Here is a 21,247-nt window from a genome sequence, read left to right as displayed (position 1 = left end):
CTGATTAATTTAATTTATAGCCTTTGGTCAAAGAAATCCCGGCATCTATATTTATACAATCCATGTCTGAATACATCTTTAAGTATGCAGGCCACAGTATTTCAGAGAAGTCTTTGCATTATCGCATCAGATACAGTGTTTCCACTAGTCCCATAGCAGTACTTTATGGAGTAAAGGGAGGACAGGCTGGTCACAACTTGAGGGAACTTCGTACTTAAAAACACCACATGAGAGAGTGTTACTTTGTGAAAATATCATGGCTGACCTGGATTAACTACTGCAGGTTCCAGACTTCATTCACTTTAGGCACTGTCTCTTAGTCCCACCCTATTACCTGCAGCTGTAATTACTACAGGGAACTCAGAGCACCGTATTTGTTCACTTCTCCCGTTCATGGGCACGGAAACCCCAAACCACCACGGGAAGGAATAAAATTTGATTGTGTAAACTGCTTCACTTTGGTGTGGAGGATGGTGCCACAGCGTAGGTCTCATGGAAACCCCAGAGAGAGGAGAATCCGGCATCAGGCATTTGGGATGATTGTATTTCTTCTGGAGACATCACTCCCATGAAGAAACTTACCCCAGGAGAGCAGAATGGGGCAAAAGGAGTCACTGAACTGCACCTGTTGGGGTTGCAGGCACCAAGGTAATAGGTGCTGTCTGGGAAAGTCCTGGTGCTTTTAGTGTACATGTCCCCATGGACCACAAAAACCTCCCCACTACACTGTAGTGAGCTCAAGAGCTACAATAAAAGACCACAAGGCACAGCTGTAACGTGCCACGGTGTTCTTTCACACCCTTCACAGCCTCAGCTGACCTCCCAGCACTTTCCTGGCTACAGGAGAAATGTCAGCTCCGGTACTCCACCACCCAGGACATAAAGGAACAAAAAACCTGGGTGCTAAGTGCCACCATTTTATGTAGCCCTCCTTCCCACCAGACCACTGTCTTCTCAGAGACTTTTTTAGTCCTCTTAGACTGAAAGTCTGTCACTCTTTTCCCATGACACAGCCTGGACAGCAACAGCATGGCATGCGTTGAGGGAAAATACCAGTAGGATTGCTTTTGGCTCTAGAGCCAAAAATGCTTTTGGCTCTAGAGCCACTTACTAGGGCTCCATCTACAAAATGGTCATGTCATATTGAGTAGATCAATCTCATTCTCAAGAAAAGTAACACTTTTTGTTTTAGGAACACAGGCTGTAGTATGTACTCACACTGCTTGCCAAGACAGCAAGCCTCCAAATCCCCAGCTGCCCAGTGATGCACAGGACATTCTCCTTTCATTCACAAGCCACAAGTGGCTGAGTCATCTGGTATTCTTTTTTGATTTTCAAACAGCATGACTTTCTTAGCCACAGTTGTTGTTTTCCTAGTTACAGTGGTCCAGTTTGATAATGACTGGATTTCCAGGTGACCGGAGTGGTGAGAGTCAACAACTTCAAGAGCTACCTAGGTTCTACATGGCTCAGTGCATTTCCTTCTGAAGATGCACCAACTGCTGAAATGAATATGGGTAAAAGTTTTAAAGGAGCTAAGGTCTAAAGGTATTCAAGGAGCCCAACATAGGTTATCCCGCTGTTGAGATTCATGAGGACAGCCTACCTGGCTTCCACATACCAGCCCAGATGAATACAGGTCCTAAGGCACATGCATAGCCACAGTCCTGTAGGGTGATCTTAGATAACCTAAGATACCTCAAATGATATTGGTGCTTACAGTTACCCACTTAACATGCCTTATCTCCTCATGGAAATGAAAATCCTTCCCTAGATATAGAGTCCAGACATCTTTGTATGAGGTTTGGTGTCCTTGAGCTTCATTTGCCTCTGAAAATAGAATCTGGACTACTAGATTACATTCACTTAAAAATGTTCTTATTTATGTTGTGTGCATTAGCCTGTCCTCCCAAGAAGAGGACCATATTGAGGCAAGCACATTAGGGGAAATAAGAACATTGTGTCTAAATAGAGGAATAGATTAGGCCTGCACAATAGCCATGAAGCAGGTGAAGAGGAACAGGAGGAGGCTGAGCAGATGAGCTGTGCTGAGATGTCAGGTTTTGCTGCTGTAGCATACCAAGAACAAGTCGTATCCCATTAGGTGTATGGGAAGTAGGAAAGCATCACTGCTTCCACAGGCTGCTTCAGAAGTCACACTGCCAGACTTATGAGCTCATAAGCAAGGCTTATAGAAACTCTCTGGCTTAACTGACTTGTGATGGCCTCTTTGCAATAGAAATGGGTTGGATCTGCCTTTCCTGTGCCATAGAAAAGACATTGCCAGTGCCAGAAAATACAAGACTTCCTCTAGTCAAAGAAGCAGCCAGAGGAGGAGGATTTCTATAATGAGTTCTGTTTGCTGTTTGTGGAGACATTTACTGCTGTGTCTTTAAACCAGAGCCTGTGGGGATTATTTCCTTTGCACTTGTCTGTTGGGATTAAGGGAGTTTGTTAGCAGCCTTTTTTTAATCAGGACTAATGTTGTGCTAACAACAGCAATTTTACAATTACTTAACAGTTTTCATCTTATAAGAACCCACAGTTTATAAACTCTGAACACAGCTTCTGAAGACAGGATAGTAATGGCTGTTTAGCAGAGCGGAAAACCACTCTGCATTGCTTGGGATGGAAGTGACATGCACCATACTGGTATTTAGGAAAGTAGTGTTTTCTCTCCAGGCTTGCTTTGAGATTTTTAATGGTGGCTTCTCAATGGGATTTGATTTTTATAGCTCTCCTAAAAGTTGTGAAAAGGTACATGATTGTCCAAATCTACTTTATAGTCCTCTTTTAAGACTGAGGGAACCAGATGCCAGTACAAGGATTGGCGACAGTAGTGACTGGTACTAAAACCCCTTATCCTGTTATGAGAGTGTAAGCATATTGGCAGAAATCTATAATAACTTTTTTTCCTTTTAGGCATCAATAATCCAAGTCCTCCCATTATCATGGCTTGAGGTAATAAATATAGTCCTTTTTAGAGACTTAGTTCAGCTGGTGCAGGCTTTTGAGCAAAGCAGAAATAAAAATGTGATGCTGCATTATGTCAGAGCTGCATGTTTAGTCTGCCTCTCTAGAAATAAGAAAAGTTACACATGATAAGAGACAGATGCTAGTGCCTCAGCAGCCATTTGAACTCTTTCTAGTACAATAGTAAAAAGGAGAAAACACCCAAAGAAACTTGTTTCTTTGGTACTCAGATTTGTACTCAGAGTGCTCTGGAGGGAGGGGGAAATGAGAAAAGACATTTTCCTTGGCTTTACTTAAACTGATTGCATTAATGAAACCATAATTCAAAAGATATTTGTATGACAGTAGTGTTTGGATGCATGTGTAAGAATGCGTTTTTCCCTAGGTGACCATGGCTCGGAGGTGGGCTGTACTGATGGTTGAGCATCCTGGAGGAGATTTGCAAGTGCTGTCTCTAACACTTAGCCCAGGCCACCAGTTCCTGGCCTGGTACTAGATGCCAGGGCCAGGGAACCCATGCATCCTCCACCATTCTTTGCTGGTATAGGTGCAACTATGTGCTCCCCTCAAGCTGCCTCTTTGCATCTCCTTAAGTTTCCTGATGTGCCAGGAAGGTAAAGGAAGACGAGGAGTCAACAGGATGCACCTCTGGCCCCACTCTGCACGGTTCACTTGTCCCCTCCACTCTAAGCACAGTTTGTTTGTGCTCCTGCCTGGGGTGACACCTGTGCTGACAGGTAGATGGGAGCGCCTGTGTGTCCTACAGGTAACCCAGGCCAGCCTGATGGATGGATGGATGGATCAGCCAGTTGGCAGTAGCTAACACGCAGGGAGACAGCAGCCCCTTATGGATCCACTCACTGAAGCCGTCACCCTAGAGCCAAGGTACTATTGCTTAAATTTGCTGGAGGCCCGATCCTGCCCTCTGTTGTACTTGCTGAAGCACACAGAGGTCACCAAGGTTGGTCTCTGGTGTAAATGAAGGGAGAATTTATTGTCAAGGATGCTTTTCAAAACAAGGTGTTGAAAAATGGCTGTTTCTTTCTGTTTCATGTCTCTAGTGTGTTGTATACTATTTCAGCTGGCCAAAGCATTGATCCTCCCCTCTCCAGGTAGTGCAAATAACAGATCAGGTTTCTAAATTTCATACAGATCAGGGACTCCAAAGGTGCCCTTTCAAAAAGGGTGACATGACATTTCACTTTGGACATCTCCATATGTTTCTGAAGAGTTTTTCTCACCTATTGAGAAGATACGAGCAGCTTGTGGAGAAGAGGATTAGGATCACCAAGGCTCTTGGGCTCAAGGAAGGCTCAAGGAAGTTTTTATGCCAAAGTGCTTCAGAGCTTGGACATAGGAAGCTCAGGGAGCTCGGGTGACCAAGATACTGTCAAAGGGATCTCAGGTTTTCAAGCTCCCGAGTCCTTGTCAGCCTGCCAGATGGGTTGTGAAAGGCCAACCCAATGGACAAGCCACCAAGATACTAGACAGAAACCTAACACAGAGGCAAAGCTGTTTCAAAGCCTATTCCTTTCCACTAGGGCTTCATTGAAATCAGCAAGTTTCTGGGAAATGTGATGACTTTGATGATACGGTATTTTCCATTCCTTTGGAAAAATCAGCCCTATAAAATATTTTTAAAAATATTTCCAAGTAGGGGTCATGGAGGACATGCATGAAAAAAAAACTTGAATGCAAATGTTTTAATATTGCTATTAGTCTTCTATTTAAAATTAATCACAGAGAGAAACTGTCCATGCAAATTTTATCCAGGCTGCCTTGTCTTTTTTTTTGTTACTTTTTTTTTTCCCCTTTCCAAGAATGTGATAAGTTTATTCTTATTAAATCCCTCTGGGAATGAACTGAGCATTTAGAGCTGTTTGTAGTAACACTGGCTTTGCACACTGAAGTGGGCAGCCAGCTTTATGAGTAGCTTGAAGTGAAATGTGAAGAATGAGTATGCCATGTGACAGTGCATCACTGGAGTCCACTTTACTTAGTATACTTCATAAGCTGACCACCATGCCATTTAGATCAGATACAGGCAAGGTCATATGGCTCAAAGGTTAGAGGAGATGCAGCCCCCAACGAGATAAAGAAGCATCCTCTTATGACAGAAGGCACCACCACGTGCCAAGGGAAGTCTGTAACCCCTAAGCCATGCCACCAGATCTGCCCTGTGTCCTGTCTAGCACAGTTCCTACCAGCAGTATACAATGGCAGTTCAGAACTAGTTGCAGGCATGTTTTATCTTTCTGTTTGGTGCTTGGCTGGTGTCTTACAAGTGCTACAGCAGTGCTGGTGAATTGGTAACAATCCTGGGCTCCACACTTCCAGGGGAGTGTGCAGCCTGTACGGCAGGACTGGTTACAGGAGCCAAATTGTAGGGATGCAGAAAGGTTCTAGGCAACCCAAAGCTAAATTTCAGCAGGTGATATTTTCAGTACTACAGTGTATTGCAAGAAGTCAGGACCTTCTCTAGCCTCTGAAAACTGACCTGTGGAGACCAGCAGTCTCTCTTTCCAGCTGTCTTCTGCCTGCAGATGAAGAAGCCCACTGTACACTCTTTAAAACCAAGTAACTGAATCACTTTCCTGCCTGCTCCAAGAACTTTCATGTTAGTCAAAAGGAGAAAACTACTCACTATTTCTACATATCTGAGTGCTGCCTCCTCTTGCTAGCGAATTCTTAGGCACTCTTTGATACCTAAAATCAATAATACTTCGCAAGCAGGTACAACATGGTCAGAAACACTTTATAGACTGTCATACCAAAGTGTACAGGCAAGAAAACAGCAGTTAGTGCACACATGCTGTAGTGAGATACTAAAAGGATCAGGATGCTTTGTCCAAAGAATCAGGAGCAAATAGACCCTTACTCCAAACTTAACCAGAAACTCTAAGAAGTTACTTCAAATTGTTTGTGTACTTTTGAAAATATTACCCAAGATGTCTGTCCAGGAAATTAATTTATGTCCTCTGAAAGCGTGAGTTGCTTTCAGTTAGAAAACATAGAGGTTCCATCAACCTTAAGCCTGTACTCAGAGGGATTCACAGAGACTTCCATCTCCGTATTGCATTTTCCACTGTGTCACATCTAAAGAGTTTTATCCATCATAAGTTTATTTCGATTTAAGACCACTGAAGGAAAAAATCCAGCAACATAAAGTACACTGTGGCTGGGAATGTGATCCTTTGTCTCAGAGACAAAGCGTTTTTTTCTTTATAATACAGTCTTCATATGACTTTATGATGTTCCACAACTGTAAAATGGAGATAAGAGTTCCTCAGTAAGTGCACTGGGATCTACAGATAAAAACCACTACTGATGCAAATTAGATCCACTAAAGTGGACAGAGAGTCCTCCTTCAATTAATGTTTTGAAGGTCCAGACATCATGCTTCAGTCAAAGAGAGAGGTCAGGATCCTTCTTTACAGAGCACTGTTGCCTTGTTCATGCTTAAAGCTAGCAGGGGCTGGATCACCCACTGGCATGCCCTCCCACCATCCACATCCATACAGAAAACAAAGTCAGTTCCTCTGGATTTAAACTAAATCTTCCTGGTTTTGCAATGTACATTTCTACTTAAGCAATAAACATCTGTCGTCTGCCATTCATTAATATTAATTATAAATGGTCACTAGCTCATGGGATCCAAATCCACCAGCTGAGATCCTTCCAGCTTTGACCTTGTTAGGGTTTGTATAAAATGTGTTCAGAAGGATCCTTCAAAGCTTGAAACCAACAAGAAGTGCAATTTGCAGAGTACAGCATTTAGGTTATGCACTTAGAACAATGACAGTCAGAAGGGGTAGTGAGGACTGGGGGAGGGAGAGAGGAAAGGAGGGAATACAGAGCCTGAAACAGCCTTCCTTTAAATGCTTAAGAGTTTTAGACCTTTCTGCTGGCTAATGACAGGGAGAGGCATTGTCCATAATGAAACTGGCCCATCCATTAAACATTACTGTAAATGAAAGGTTGTGTGAATTAAAGGTTGTTCATCTCATGTGTCAGGAATGTAACTGTGTTTCATGTCTAAAGCCTGTTTTCATTTTAAACAGACTTCTTCAGATGATAAATGAGAGAGAATTTCAGAAAGCAAATAGCAGAAGTAAATACATGCTTAAGAACAAAGCAGAGACATAACTGTAGCTGTAAATCTTTATACTGGGGCTACTGTTTGTCACAGATGTTGGGGAGGAGGAGATTAGAAATGAGAAAATTCATTACTGGGTCACTTTGCTTGTAAACCAGAAAACAGTAAAGATCACCACAGTTATCATTAGGTTATAGTCTTAGCATCACCTGTGTACGTTTCACTCATGGACTGCTGGTTAATTGTTTGCTACCATTTTGGATTTTAAAAAATTAAAATAAAAAATTCAGTTAATGTTCTGAATTTTTCACGGCCACTGCATCTTTACATGATTTTTTTTCCTCTCCCCTTTAATTTCTTGTCACTGCAAAATTGTTTCAGAAAAAAATTACTGAAAAAATAATATATATTTGCATTGGACCTTAAAACTAGCTCACTTTTTCAGGTCTAAGCTGACAGCAATATGCCCCTCATGGACCATATTCTCACCTGCTCTTAAAATATACATAGCTTCACTGGCAGAGACATGCAAGCTCTGGTGAGTTAGTGTAATAATTTCACTGAATTTTTCTTTTAGAAAACCCAGTTCTATAGTCTTCCTAGAATAATGATTCAAAGCTGATGATTACAAGGAGGAATATGAACAGATATTTCAGCTATGTAAATGACTAAACTGGACAAAATGAAAGGAAAATTGGTTTCAGTTCTTTGACTCAGTCCCAAATAAAAGTCTGAGCACAGTAAAGACAGCAGGAGGTCTTGTATTAGTGTCAGTGGACAGAGATACTTGGGTTTGTTCTATGTAAATGTGCAGTATGCAGTCTCTCTGTAGAAACCTGAGAGAAAGCAACAGGCAAAAGAAAATGTTATGGAAATTTTGTAGCAATTTTAGAAATGCTTATCAAAGCATTATGAAGTCCCTTAGTAGAAGCTGAAATACTATTCTTAGGCTTTCTCGGATGGATGTTTGTCTAACCTCTTAAAAAATCTTGAATTAGAGAGATTCCCACACCCTCTCTCCTGATCTTTATGATCTCTGATAATAACACTGGTTGTTATCATATCATTGGGAATGTTATGATGCTCCTTGGACCTTCATAAAGGAAAGTTATAGCAGTGAGTATTTTCTTTCCCAAAGTTATGAGGCTGGAAGAGAGCTGGGAGGTGGCAGCCTAAGCAGACCAAAAACTGCATCAGGTGTCAGAGCTGTCAGGAAGAGTGAGCTGAGAAGAGACGAAGAGGTTGGAGACGCAGAGGCCTGGGTGGGGAAAAGCAAACAGAGCTGCCTGGGTGGGGAAGAAGAGGCAAATATCCAGAAAGATGAGGAGAAAAGGCAGCTGAAAAGTGCTCCTTTGTTTTCGCTTTGTTATAAAGGCATGTTGAAAATCCCTTCATTACAGCTAGATTGAAAATACTCTGAAGTCAATGGGATTTCAGCAGATCATGGATCAAACTCTGTAAAAGAAGGGCAGCTGTAGCACAATAGTGAATGAGTGCCATTGCTGGCCATGACTGGCAATGTTATAACAGCATTGCTATACATGGAAGTGTTCCACAGCCCAGGATTTATCTGATTAAACAGTGCTCTGTGTGTCACCATTAGATTTGAAACACCCACTGCCTGATTTACTCTGTAGCTGACATACCCCAAATGGTTTGCATTCTTGGACTAAATTTGCTAGATGTGTTAGCAAACGTCTCTCTTGCGTTTGTTCTTCTTTCCAGGACACACAGGCAGAAATACTGAGAGGTTTAGATCTCCAGGTGGTGCGGGCCGGGTGAGCACTGCTGTCAGCAGCCACTTCCCTTCACATTTACTTCATGGTAGTATTGCCCAAAGGTGAGAAAAAAGTTTGCTGTGGTCTTCTGAAGAGTCAAGAGAAAGAAATCAAGATATCTTGCTGTGGCACACAGCCTGGAAGAGGCTTATTTCCTCTTCCAGATGAGATGTGCCCCCCTCAGAAAGAGCTCCTTACAACACTAGAACATAGGACAAGGACTTTGGAAGGAGTGACTGTGAGAAGTGATAGAGCAGTGTGGAGGGAAAGAAGAGTCTGTAAAGATATGCAGGCAGAGCGAGGAAGTGGAATAGGAGAGAATGACACTGCTCTTTTGCACATGCTCTCTGCTTAGCTCTGAGAGAGTAGCTAAATACGCTATTTGCCTCTCCCTAAAACTCAGCAATGTGAAGGTGCTGAAGGTGAAGGTGCCATGGTTAAGTAAAGTACAGCTGTAACAGGGAAGAAGGCCAGAGACCAGGCAGATCCCTGTGTGTCTGCACAACATAACTGGTAGTTTGATTTAGGACTCTGTTTGACCTGCAACAGCCATCCCTCTTCCCCAGTCAAACCTGCTGTGAAGGGAATAGCCCCATCAAGTTTGGATGCAAGCCAGAAGGTTGCCCTTGCCTTGTATCCAAGGAGCAGACCTTTGCCTGCTTTTCTTTAGCAGTATAGACATAGCTGCGGATTTCACCTTCTAAAGCTGAAGCTGCTCCTCTCAATCCTAAACATTTTTATCCAAGAGGGAAGATTTTAGGCAGATGCTGGAAATCTGGTGCTGAATGAACACCTGATTGGCACTTTGGAATGGAGAGGAAGCAGTTTTTCATGAGAGGTTTGTATTCCCTCCTGTTTTTCCTACAGAGCTCAGGCATCTAAAAGATAACCAGCTAATTCTAGAGCACAAGGAGGTACCGGAAGGGAGGATCAGAAAGAAAAAGAAGAGTTGACTTCTATCCCTTATTTGGTTTAGTGTTCTGAGGAGAACAGCACTCACATCGTTCACATTTTAATAGAAGAATGCATCAGCTTTTTTCTGATTCACTTCCCTTGCGGGAGCAATTGACCACACACTTCTTTCTCAGCTTTGACACCATTCCTGTTAATGTGAAGATGATGCTGTTTACCAGCAGTGCGTCCAGCACATGTTTTGATAGCATGTTCCAGGGGGCCTCAGGGCAGCTGCACAACCTCCCCTCTGATCCTTGGGCCCCCAGGACAGGGAGGAGATGGAAGCTGGCAAGAGAGAGGCTGGCAGTAGGAGAGGAGAATGTCTCTTGAGGGGCACAGAGACAGTGTCAGCCCAGACCCCTGAGAGGCTAAAACTAAATCTGATACCCGAGGGCTGTACAGGTTGGTGTACAGCCACACAGACATTTTCAGCCTGGCTGTTCACTGAGATTGTGTTATTCAGAGAATACAACCTCGGCACCATACACATGTAGACACTTTGCATACACGTATAGTACCTATGGTACCAGAGGCACACGGTCTGTATGTGCTTGCTTACATGATTGATACATGTCTGTCAGAACTGGGAGGTATGATATGAATTTCATGTTCACACTAACACAAACAAACATACTGTAGCAAACTGCAGTATCATTAGTAATTAGTTCAGACTTGGGGATCTCTCTTTGCAGGTAATAACCTAGGAAGACTTTCAAAACTGCCTGTGATTACATTTTGCAAATGCTGTGGTTAAAGTTTAATAATGGCTTTTTCCAGCCTTTTCAGATCCTGAATTGTAGAGCCACTGCATCCTCTACTATTAGCTAGTTTGGTTTCACAAATCACTCTGATTCATATCAATCCTATTTTTCTCCTCTTAACCCTTCTCACACAGATCTTTTCTCTAGATTGTGCTTCTGTCTGCCTTGCATGAAGAACAGCGCTGTGCTGTCTGTGCTTTGCCTTGTTCAAGGTATCCCCAGGACTCCATTTCACTTCATGTTGCATCTAGTGGATTCCCAGTCTCGAGAGCCCTACTCTTGGAGGCTGGAAATGTGTTAAAGTTTAAGAGTCAAAACCCCTGCAAGGAAAGGAAATGAGAGGTCCTCTTGGCAGCCACAAACAGAAAATAAACAACCAAACTCTTCACAAGACAGATTCCTCAATTATAGTAACTCAGACTTGCAAGGGCCGGAGTTATGACCCATTGGCGTATGCAGTATGTAAACACAGGGATGCAGTAATTAGCTTTGTGTTCATTTTGAGGCTTCAGAAGTCCTGTGACCTGCCATGGAGTAAGGTCGTTAACCATAACCACACTGGTGACCTTCACACAGGACACCCCATATCTCACAGTTACACGAGCGAACTGTGCACTGTGATGTCTCCCTGGCTCATGTGCTCCAGCCCTCTTGTTTGAAATGCCACTGAGCTATACTGAGGAAGAGGATGTGACTTTTGGGATGAGCTGTGATTGGAATATCTTACCTTCTCACGTAGCAATGCGTAGGACTTAAATGCGATTAAGTAAAAATACACAGTACCAAAAATATCCAGAATTTCCCCCATTTTTTTTGGGTTTTTTTTTTTTTTTTTTTTTTTAACCAGAGAAAAATGCTTAAAATAGGACACTGAGGAATTACTGGGCTGGTGTGGGCCTCTGTTGCCTTGGGAAGAGAATGTGTCTTTGGTGTGTGGAATGTGTAGGAACAGACTATTCAAAGCTTGTTCTGTAAAGGGCAATTGACCTTTGAATGAGCAGGTATACAGCCATTACTAGATGCTGATCAACAAACAGATAAAAATGTTGCTCTAACCATGTTTTTTTCCAGCACTAAACAAAATTAGTATTGGGAATGAGTATGTCTCACTTCTACTTTCTGTTTTACTGGGGCTGGCTGATGGATCCTCTGAAACATGCTCATCTTCCTTACAAAGTCAGCCTGGGAGAACCTTGGGTTAGATTTTGTAGTACTGCAAAGTCATTACTGTATAGATGGAGAGAATGTGCCCTTTAATTTAGAAGTTAGCAGGTAAAAGTCCAGATAACTCATATTAGGCTGTCCTTAACAGCCATTGGAATGAAACAGGCACTTTCAGGAGGCAAATTATTTTGTCTTTCTTAGAATACATTTTACAGTGTCATAGACACTGCTCCCAGGTGCAGTATTAACCCCACCATTAATATTACCCTTGCTTTAACAGAAACAGCTAATTTGTAGCTGTCCATCTTAAGTACAGTGAATCCCATCATGCTCTTGCCAAGCCTACAGAGGCTTAGAGGAGTCCCAGCTTGTCATTCCTCATCTCAGTTCTCAGACAGCAAAATCCTCTCAGTGAAAATCGCATCCGTGTCAAATTCAGATTGTCCAATGTGACAACAGAGCTCAAGAAAATGCACAAGCAACTGTTCTAGATGCCTGCTACTACAGAATTTTTTTAGGAAAAATGGGTATTACCACATGAATAAACACATTGATGTGGCACATACGTATGCAAGTTTTAAGTGGCTACATAGGAATTTCTATGGGTTGTGAAGGTCATGAAACACTGATTTTATGTGCCACAATTCAAAACCTGTACAAAGTGGTGAAACTTGCGCTGATTTCAAATGGCTTCCTTCACTACTGTACTTCCTCATACATTTTAAAATGTAATGCAACTTACACAATCTTTTATTTAGTAGGGGCTCTTTTCCTTTCTCTCTGTTGCCTGGGACAAGCTTAACTGACTGTTAACGGAGTCCACCACAACCAGAGATCAACTGCAGAAACTTTTCTGTGTGAGAAATACTAAAAGGGCAACTTAGTTTAGACTCCACAGCCCTTTGTGCTCTGTTGTTACATGGATCCATACAGCATCAGAGTGTGTACATTAGGGTGGGTAACTCAGTGAGTTTAAGTTAAATGAGTTTAGTTTATTGACTATTATTTTAAGTTTGTTAGTATTAAGCTACATTGTTTTCAGCTAAAATAAATTCTTGATGAATGGCCTGGGATTTTTAGCTGAGTGCTCGATTTGGAAACCTGATAGGGTTCCTTCCTCACACATCACACTGAATTTTCAGACATGATCTGATTAATATTTTTGAAGCATTTTACAGACATATGACAAGGGGTGGAGGAACTAGTTCAAAGAAACAGCAAAGGTGGACTGAGTCTCAGTTCTCTAAGCTATTCAAATCAAACCTGGATTTTATATTCACATGTACAATAAAAACATTTATTTTACTTTGTTTTCCCCAAATATATGTAACTCCTCATTAAATCAATAGCAAATCCTGTTCCCTTGGTTCCCTTCTGTTTGCCAGTCTGCATCCAGAATTCAGCTCCTAGTCTCAAATTCACTGCTTTTTCTCATTTGTGCTATACACTAAATAAAAAAATAAATCACTGCATACTGTCTGTATTCTCCTTGCAGCACAAACCAGGAACTGATAAGCCACCATGCCCCTAGGGAGTTGCTGTCTTGTGAATTTTGACTAAAATTACCCCTCTTCCTCTTATAATAGTATCCTGCTTTCACACTGTACAAGGTGACAATTCCTACACTTCATAGTAGTAAGAATATTAAGGAGTTGGCTGTTCTACATTCATCCCACCATGTCTTCATGTCTAATGCTTGAATTTTTGCCTGTCAGGAACAGGAACTTTCTGTGGCCTGTGTTTGCACAGGACTGGGGACAGTTAGCATCATTGTCTTTCTCCTTTGAGCATCTAAATGCCACCAGCATGCAGTTAATGAACAAACAACACTTGAAATGTATTATTTATTTGCTTGCAAAAATACAACTGTGTAAGTGATGTAGCCTATCTATTGGCTTGCATAGTATCCAGATTTCTAAGATGTCTTCCGTGTTCATAACTACGCACTTAGTCTTTTGTGATTGTTTTTAGCCCATTCAAACTTGTAAGAACACATTCTGTGAAAGCACTTAAAACTGCTCTCTCAGGGGTTTATTTGGGACTCAACAGAAAATCATATGGTGACTGTTCTTGGCAGAATTACTCATGCATGAAAACATGCACTTCTCCACAAATACTTTTGTATGCATTTCTGGTATTTGTCTTTTGGCCACTAAAAGTCATTCTCATACGTCTGCAGACGACAATACAAAGGGACTTGTGTTTGGCTGCAGCACATGTATAGAGGCAAAGAAATAATATTGATGGATAATTTGCAGTGTTTGAAGAGCTCTGCAAGTTATTCTTCCCCAGTACCACTAATGGACGTAGCTACAGGAAACACGACTCTCAATGTATGTCTGTCAGTGAAAGGTGGGAGCCAAGAAGATGGATGTGGGAAGGCAAAAGTAACAGTGTACTGCACTGGGAGAACAAAACAAGGAGTGTGAGGGAAAGAAAGGAAGAAGAAAAACTGGAACTAAAAATCATGTAGCCATGCAGACTAGAAAGAACTCACTATCACAGGATTTAAAGAGAATAATTATGAAATAAATTACAGGGAGGTTTGCATGGGACTGACCTATGAAAGGAGGCTATGTGTGAGACAGATGGGAATTACGATGTTAGAACACACTGGGATCAACTAATTTAGTTGTAAAATGAATAAAAAGAATGTTGTAGGCTGGTCAGGCTATTTGTATCCTCATTATTCCCATCTGTTTGCATTCATTCTGAAAATTGTAGCACCTTCTACCAGTAAAGCTTAATTTTGAAACCACTGAGAGAAAAAAAAAAAAAAACTCTTCATCCATTTTATCTTGTTTTCTGTAGCTGTTCCAGAAACATGTCCTTGCTTCTGTGTGATAGCAGCAACTTAACTGACTAACATCCTGTCTCTGACCTCAACTTCTTGAGCAAAGTCATTGAGGCATCTGTGACGAGCATACCCCGTCATCATGTGGTCTTTGCCCTCACTCCCTTGGCCACAGACATCTATTCAACATGAAAACGGCAGAGGTTGATCCAGCTAAGTCCCTCTTTATGGCTGCAGAGAAAAGATTAGCAGCACTGTTGGTAACTGCTGCGTCTGCTGCTAGACTTCAAAAGCTGATGTCATGAAAGCTAAACTCCAAAGCAGTGCCTGAGCAGCAATAGGGAGTCATACAGTAGAAAAGCATTTTCATTATTTCTTAACAGTAAAGACATACTTTCCCTTCTGTTTCCCTAAGTCATCTTGCTGTTGCCTTCTACACTCACTGATGACACAGCAACCCATAAGAACAGAGCCTGGCTTGGTTTCTCATGCAATTATTCTGTTATTCATAGAGGAACAGAAGTTTCTCTGCATAATAAGGGATGGTGGCAGTAGGGAAGATAAACTACCTGGAGACTGAGTTGGAAAGCTTCATTTCCCCATTCCAGTAGGAACAGAAGGAAAACTTTTAGCTTAGTTATGTTTCCTAGCTTGTCACCGTAATCCATCCCTTAAAGCTACTTTAACCTAATATTTATGTGTGAATTTCCTCAGTTTCATTACGAATTATCTTTCTTTTTATATTATCACCCTGTGAAGGTATGTGAAAGTGAATGGTGACTTCTGCCGATACTGAGGAGTATATAGTGGTGGATTTCAGAATATTAAAAAAATGGATCTCAGATATAGACCTGCAAATCCCAAGGGCATGGGTAAAGTTGGAACATAACTTTCCATCTGCCTGCATTGGTTCTGAAGAAATTGCATGCTGAGTGTAAAACAGGTTAGGGTATATTGTGTGACTTGCTCAAAAGGAATTAAAAAAACCCACCTTTATGCACATTGCAGAAAAAAACCCCAAACCATTCATGGTTGTGAACAAATTCTTGTGGTGTGCAGTATTTTTCAAGTATGGTTTGACTCAGATCCCATAAAATAAGAATTGACAGTAAAGTATGTGAGAAGTTTCTTCTCAAGTACTTACTACACAGGAACAGCAGGCATTTCTCAAAGAGAAATGTCTTGTCCAATATGAAGATATTGCCAAATGGCCATAAACAAATACACAACAGCATTATTACCTAAAAAAAAAAACAAACAAAAAAAAACCACCCCCAACAAAAACACAACCAGTTTTATAGATCCAAAATTATAGTTTGTTCCTATATTTTCAGTTCTGGCAAAATTGGCTTGATAGGATAAAAAGGACTCTTTACCCCAGTGGGCTAACGAGAAGCTTTATTCCAAGTTGTGCCACAGTGCAGGAGCAGAAGTAAGCTTAAACATTTTGGACATAGATTCTAGGCATTAGGGACTCCATAAATATCTTGCCTTGGCTGCTCCTCTGGGGCAGATACCTCTCTCTTCCTCTTCAAGGCACTGCTTGACACAAGGTGACATCTACCCCATAGGTTAGATGGGGTAGATCTAACATATAAATAAGGTTTATTTATCAGCAGATGAATCAGTAGATCTAGCCAGTTCTTGGTGAGGGGGAGGCACCAGTAACTACCTGGTTCATAAGATCATCCTTCTAACATTATTTCCCTTCTCATGAGGTATATCCTTAGGAAACAAGCTAACCTTCGAAAAGATTACAAGCTCCAACCCCTTTAACACATTCTACAAGTAATCTGCAGCAACCCTGGAGACCATTTGACAACAAAACAGTAAGTTAGTACTTGGTGCCAGCAGTTCATGCTGGCTCATGGATGTTTATATAGGGGATAGCTGCTCCACCTCTTCCACTCATCCTCAAATGGGGTGAAACCTTGCTGTTGAGTTACAAGGAAAGGGGGATGGGAAAGATTGGAGGGGTGGGGAAAAGGAAATATTCCATGGACAATCCTGTACCAATCAGAGTAACTGCAAAAGGGACATAGGAAGTAATCTTCCTGCTGAAGAACAATAATCTCTACTGGATAGAATTTGTAGAAATTATTATTTCATAGACTTCTTAAGCATCTCCCATTCTGAACATGTGTGAGGCCATTCCCACATCATCCCACCACATAGTTGCCGTGATGGGGATTAAGTCCAACAAGCTGGCTCACATGGATGGGCAGTTCATGCTCAATGTCTAAAACCAAGTGGAATTTCCCTTGGCTGCCACACAGTGTTGTGGTCTTTCTCCCATGCTGGGACTCCATGAGCCAAAAGCAGATGGCAGGATTGGGCCATATTGTTCAGCCAGAGCTGGTAGAAAGAGTTCAGAGTGGGAGAGAGGCCACAGCACTGCAATTGCAAGAGTTATAGTCTTACCTGTAGGAAAGCATGAAATAGGAATTGGTTTGAAGGAATCCCATGGTTAAAACATTAAATTTGTCTGCCTGAGACACAACAAACAACTCCCACCATGACTTGTTTTATGATGGATCCTTTTGTTCTGAGCTCCCCATGCAACCCCTCTTGTTGGCAGCTCTTTCAGAAGAACCAAGAGACAATGTGCCTTCCCATCCAGCCCACCCTGTACTTTCTCGATCACACAAAGAGCATTTTTTGAGCAGCGTTAGGACTTTATTTACTCCAGGCAATGGCATGGTTCTCTCCAGCCCAAAGAACACCACATCAATGGGAGCTTTGATGAAGCCTGCAATTGAGGCCTGGGAATTCAGTTGTGAGTAATTAAACAAGCACAATACCAATCTCATATTATGATGATGATAACGTGGTACCTTTTCCTTCCTTCTGACATCTCTTTCTTTGTACAATACATTTTCTGCTCTCGCTTGTAGCTGGGCAAGGATTGCCCCTTGCTGATGGATGCTGCACGATCTCTCTGACCCTTACTTCATTTCCTCTTTTGAAACCACAAGTTTTTCCTTTCTTTGTGCAAGGGCTCCATGGACTCCACTCACTTGCTTCACAGTGCACTGCAATAAACATAGGATAAGCTGACCCTGGCCAATATCTTTTTGTACACACAATGCAAATGGTACATTAATTTTATTCTGCATCAACCAAAATGTGGCAAAAATAATGGAAATAATCATGATTTACAGCAGTGAATTGACAGAAATTGAATAGTTGAGGATATAAAGCACAAAATAATGTCAAATAATTATGTCAGTAACTATTTTGTACACTGTTTTTTGTAATTCCCTTTCTGACATGGGACACCACCACCACAATTGGTCTCAATAAAATCAGTCACTGTGGCTGATTCTGAGATTGCTTTGGTTTTGTGGAGGTCTAAACCCCTGTAGCTTCAGTGGAATTAAACTTTTGTCCTGCCTGTGTGAAAGGAGGATAAAGTCATGGGCTCAGGCTGCTACATCTGGTCTCAAAGGTATTAAATTTGGAAAACTACAGAATTATAAAAGATCAGCAGATATCAAAAGGTACTACATTAAGAATCAAAGGTCTTTGGTGATCTGCTGCTTAGGATTCAGCTTGAATAGTGAAAGAGCTGTCATCTGTAGCCTATAGAAGCTGTAAGCAAGCAAAGCAGAGGAGAATTCGTGTCTGGGCGGGTACAAGCTTTTCAGGAAAGTGTGGGTTACAGTTTCTAAACCACGGTGATCTGAATGCACATCCATACTATCAGGAACAAAAAGGTGTGCAGCTGGACACTTGTACAGTGTAGACAAAAATGGACGTAACCTTTGAAGCTTAACAACATGCTCTTAATAACTTCTTTAGTGCCATCTTCTCAGCATCCTCTTGAAAAAAGGCAGTAAACATTTATATTTACTTCATGTTCATGTGCATGCTTAACACTATAAACCACAGCTGAAGAGGGAAAAACTTGCAGCCCCTGTAGAAGGAGGAGCTTGAAAGTTAACATTTTTCAGCTCCAGAATTTACTTCCAAATTTTTTGAAACCTAAAAATATAATAGATCTCAGGCAATCTCTGAGCCTTCCTTCAGTGAGTTGTTATGTGAGTCATTTTGTTTTTAACTCCTGTTAATATAATTTGCCTTCATGGGCACTAATAGGTTCTGGTTTTTCTCTGTAGCTTTAAATGGCTCTTCCTAGTTGAGTCTGTCTTATTGTCATAGCAGCTAATTCTATAGCATGTGGAAACAGCCATCAAGAAACAAAAATGATCCTTTGAATTTTTTTCAAAGATGAAGGTCTTTGCTTGAAAGTAAAACTGTAAAAACCATTGATACCACCTGAACTAACATGTATTTGAGAAAGAAAATGCCAAACTACTGTATATTTTTAATCCTGCATTACTTCCCCTCCAAAACACGTGAGGCCAAGGAGAGCTATGTGCGTAATACTATAGGGGAGGAGATTTCCATCATGGCCAGACTGCGCCTTTGTGCTTCTTGGTTGCTGCTGGCTGAAGAGTTACCCCTTCCACTGCAGTTCTCAGCCCTCAGCCACTACAATTCACAGCTACCATAGTAAAATAAGCTAAACCTTGCCACAGCTTCAGCATGCCCATGGCAGGGGATGTCAACTGCAGCAGCCCAGAGGCAAATAGATCACTTGTTTTGCTTTTAGCTGGAGGGGTGGCAGAGGGATGGAGCAGACTCTTAGGTGCTGTGACCTCCAAAAATGCCATGGTGTGCATAATCAGAGCTTGTGAGTCAGAGGCTGGACAGATACAGAAGCAGGTCTCTGCAGCCAGTGAGTCACAGGACCATTGTTGCCAATCCATTCCTTCAGTGGCAGTGCCACACTGGTGTTGTGTTTTGATCCTCAGTTTCTGGAGTCAGGTGATTATGCATATACCATTTGGGGATTTGAGAGGGTGTTTTTTGGGGGTGCTCTCATGCTTTATTTTCTAGCTTTCACCTTTGTGAAGGTAAGCTTCAAAATGTTGATGTGTGCATGCTTTGAAGGCTCAGGTAGTACAAGGGAGCGGAAGCAAAGCAGTTATTATTTTAATCTTTCAACTACCTGTGGGGTCTGGCTCTGGACTTTTGAACCTTTGATGTTAGCAGTGCTACAATACACTGTAACAGAGCAAGTAAGAGCTGGATGTTAGTCTACCTCAAGGCAGACGAACAGTCTGTATTCCCTGAGACAGAATCGCCCTTTGCATCAAGGCTGTGTTTGTAGAGCACAACCAAGCTTGTGCCTCTAGTGAAATGGAGTATTTGGGAAATACCTTGAGTTTGTTGTGCTGGGGAATGCATCTTGTGATGCAGAACGTTTCAGTTATAAGTTGCTCTTCCCTGGTGGTATAACTGATCTTGCAACTCATTAGATCCCACATCCCCTGTGAGAAAACAACAGGGAGAACAGCAGGAGTGGACTTACCGATGCTAGCGCACTCCATCGTGTGATTATTTGCTTCCAGCCCATCAGGGCACTTTTCAAGGCACTTTCCACTGTATAAGTAAAACCCACTTTTACACTTTGTGCAGAAGTTTCTGGTGAAGCAGGTTTCACAGTCAGCTTTACATTCTGAAACACAAACATTAAACAACATTTTTTGCTCTTTGCCATAAAATGCCATGGGCTCTCCCACATATATCAGAATCACACAATTCTAACAATATTAAACAATCTTCAGAGAAACAAATTATATTTAGATCTTCTTTGCATCCTGTACACATAGTGAGGCCAGCCACACATGACCTTGGCACAAGTGAGGAGTTAATGAGGATGACCTGATGCTGAATAGCCTCACACTGCTTCTCTTCTACACAAAGAGAAGACAGAGCACAGTACATCAGAATAACAATATATGGCTTCTGCCCTGAACTGGCACAGGATAGATGCTAAGCCCACAGGGCACAAACTGGGCCAGTTCCACACTATCTCCATTCATCCAAGGGAAATAAAAATATGCCAGAATTTAGAATCTGCTAAAAGCTGTTTTGCATCAACAACTTTTTCTTTTATTAAACGACTCCCTGATGTTCAATCAGATGTCCTGTAGTATTTCATGTATTCTCTATATGACTATTCAAATTCGCATTAGTGGTAATATTCCCAGTTTTCAGATGTTTTAAAATAAAAAATTTGTGTATGGCACAGCTCATGTCTGATATGGAAGGCCACACACTGCTAAAAAGTGAGCAAATACTTTACAGTGTCAAGTTACTCTGTAAGACTTTACTCTGGGGTCCATTCATTAAATAACTTTTATTACCAGGTAAAAACTGGGAGAGTTGCTTGGCCATCACTCTTATGTTTTTATATCACCTGTGGGATTAAAAACAGTGAATTCAACAACAGAAGGAGGAGTGGGGAGGACACTGTGATCTTTTCCAGTTCATTTTTGGTTCAAAAAATGTAAGTAGGGTCAGAATGTTGCCAGAGCACTAAAGAATAGAGTTGAGTCCTCTGTCTCCCTGCCTGGAATCAACATTAATTGGTAATTTCCCCTCAATCAGGCTGAAACCTGGCCAGTTGCTACAGGCATTCAGAGGACTACACTGTGTGTGAGACAAGTTATATGGAGACCAGGACAAACCGCATCTCCCAAGAATGGCACCTGCCATCTTCTCTCCTTGTTGCAGAGGACAGGTGGGGAAGGGGCAGTGGGTTAAATGTCTTCAGCCACTGAGATTCAGCATCCCTTGACCCCTATTCAGAGCTGCTGCAGATCAGTCTTGCTGCCAGAGGACAGTGCCTGGCACCCAGTGGCACTTCTCTTTTGCA

At 41.8% G+C, this 21,247-nt stretch overlaps 1 protein-coding gene across 1 annotated transcript in view; it reads right to left on the bottom strand.

The window, feature by feature from the left end:
- The window catches only part of RSPO3 (R-spondin 3), a 61,014-nt gene that overhangs the window by 5,419 nt on the left and 34,348 nt on the right, over nucleotides 1-21,247 (bottom strand). Inside the window, exons 3-4 of the mRNA XM_005154728.3 lie at nucleotides 19,898-20,044; nucleotides 17,355-17,552 (exon numbers count right to left, since the gene is read on the bottom strand). Of these exons, the coding sequence (XP_005154785.1) occupies nucleotides 17,355-17,552; nucleotides 19,898-20,044 (345 nt within the window). The remainder of the gene's footprint in view (nucleotides 1-17,354; nucleotides 17,553-19,897; nucleotides 20,045-21,247) is intronic.

The sequence above is a fragment of the Melopsittacus undulatus genome, chromosome 3 (assembly GCF_012275295.1).
Source record: "Melopsittacus undulatus isolate bMelUnd1 chromosome 3, bMelUnd1.mat.Z, whole genome shotgun sequence".
Lineage (NCBI taxonomy): Eukaryota > Metazoa > Chordata > Aves > Psittaciformes > Psittaculidae > Melopsittacus > Melopsittacus undulatus.
The sequence above is the reverse complement of the archived record's forward strand: the minus strand, read 5'-3'. Positions and strand labels throughout refer to the sequence as shown.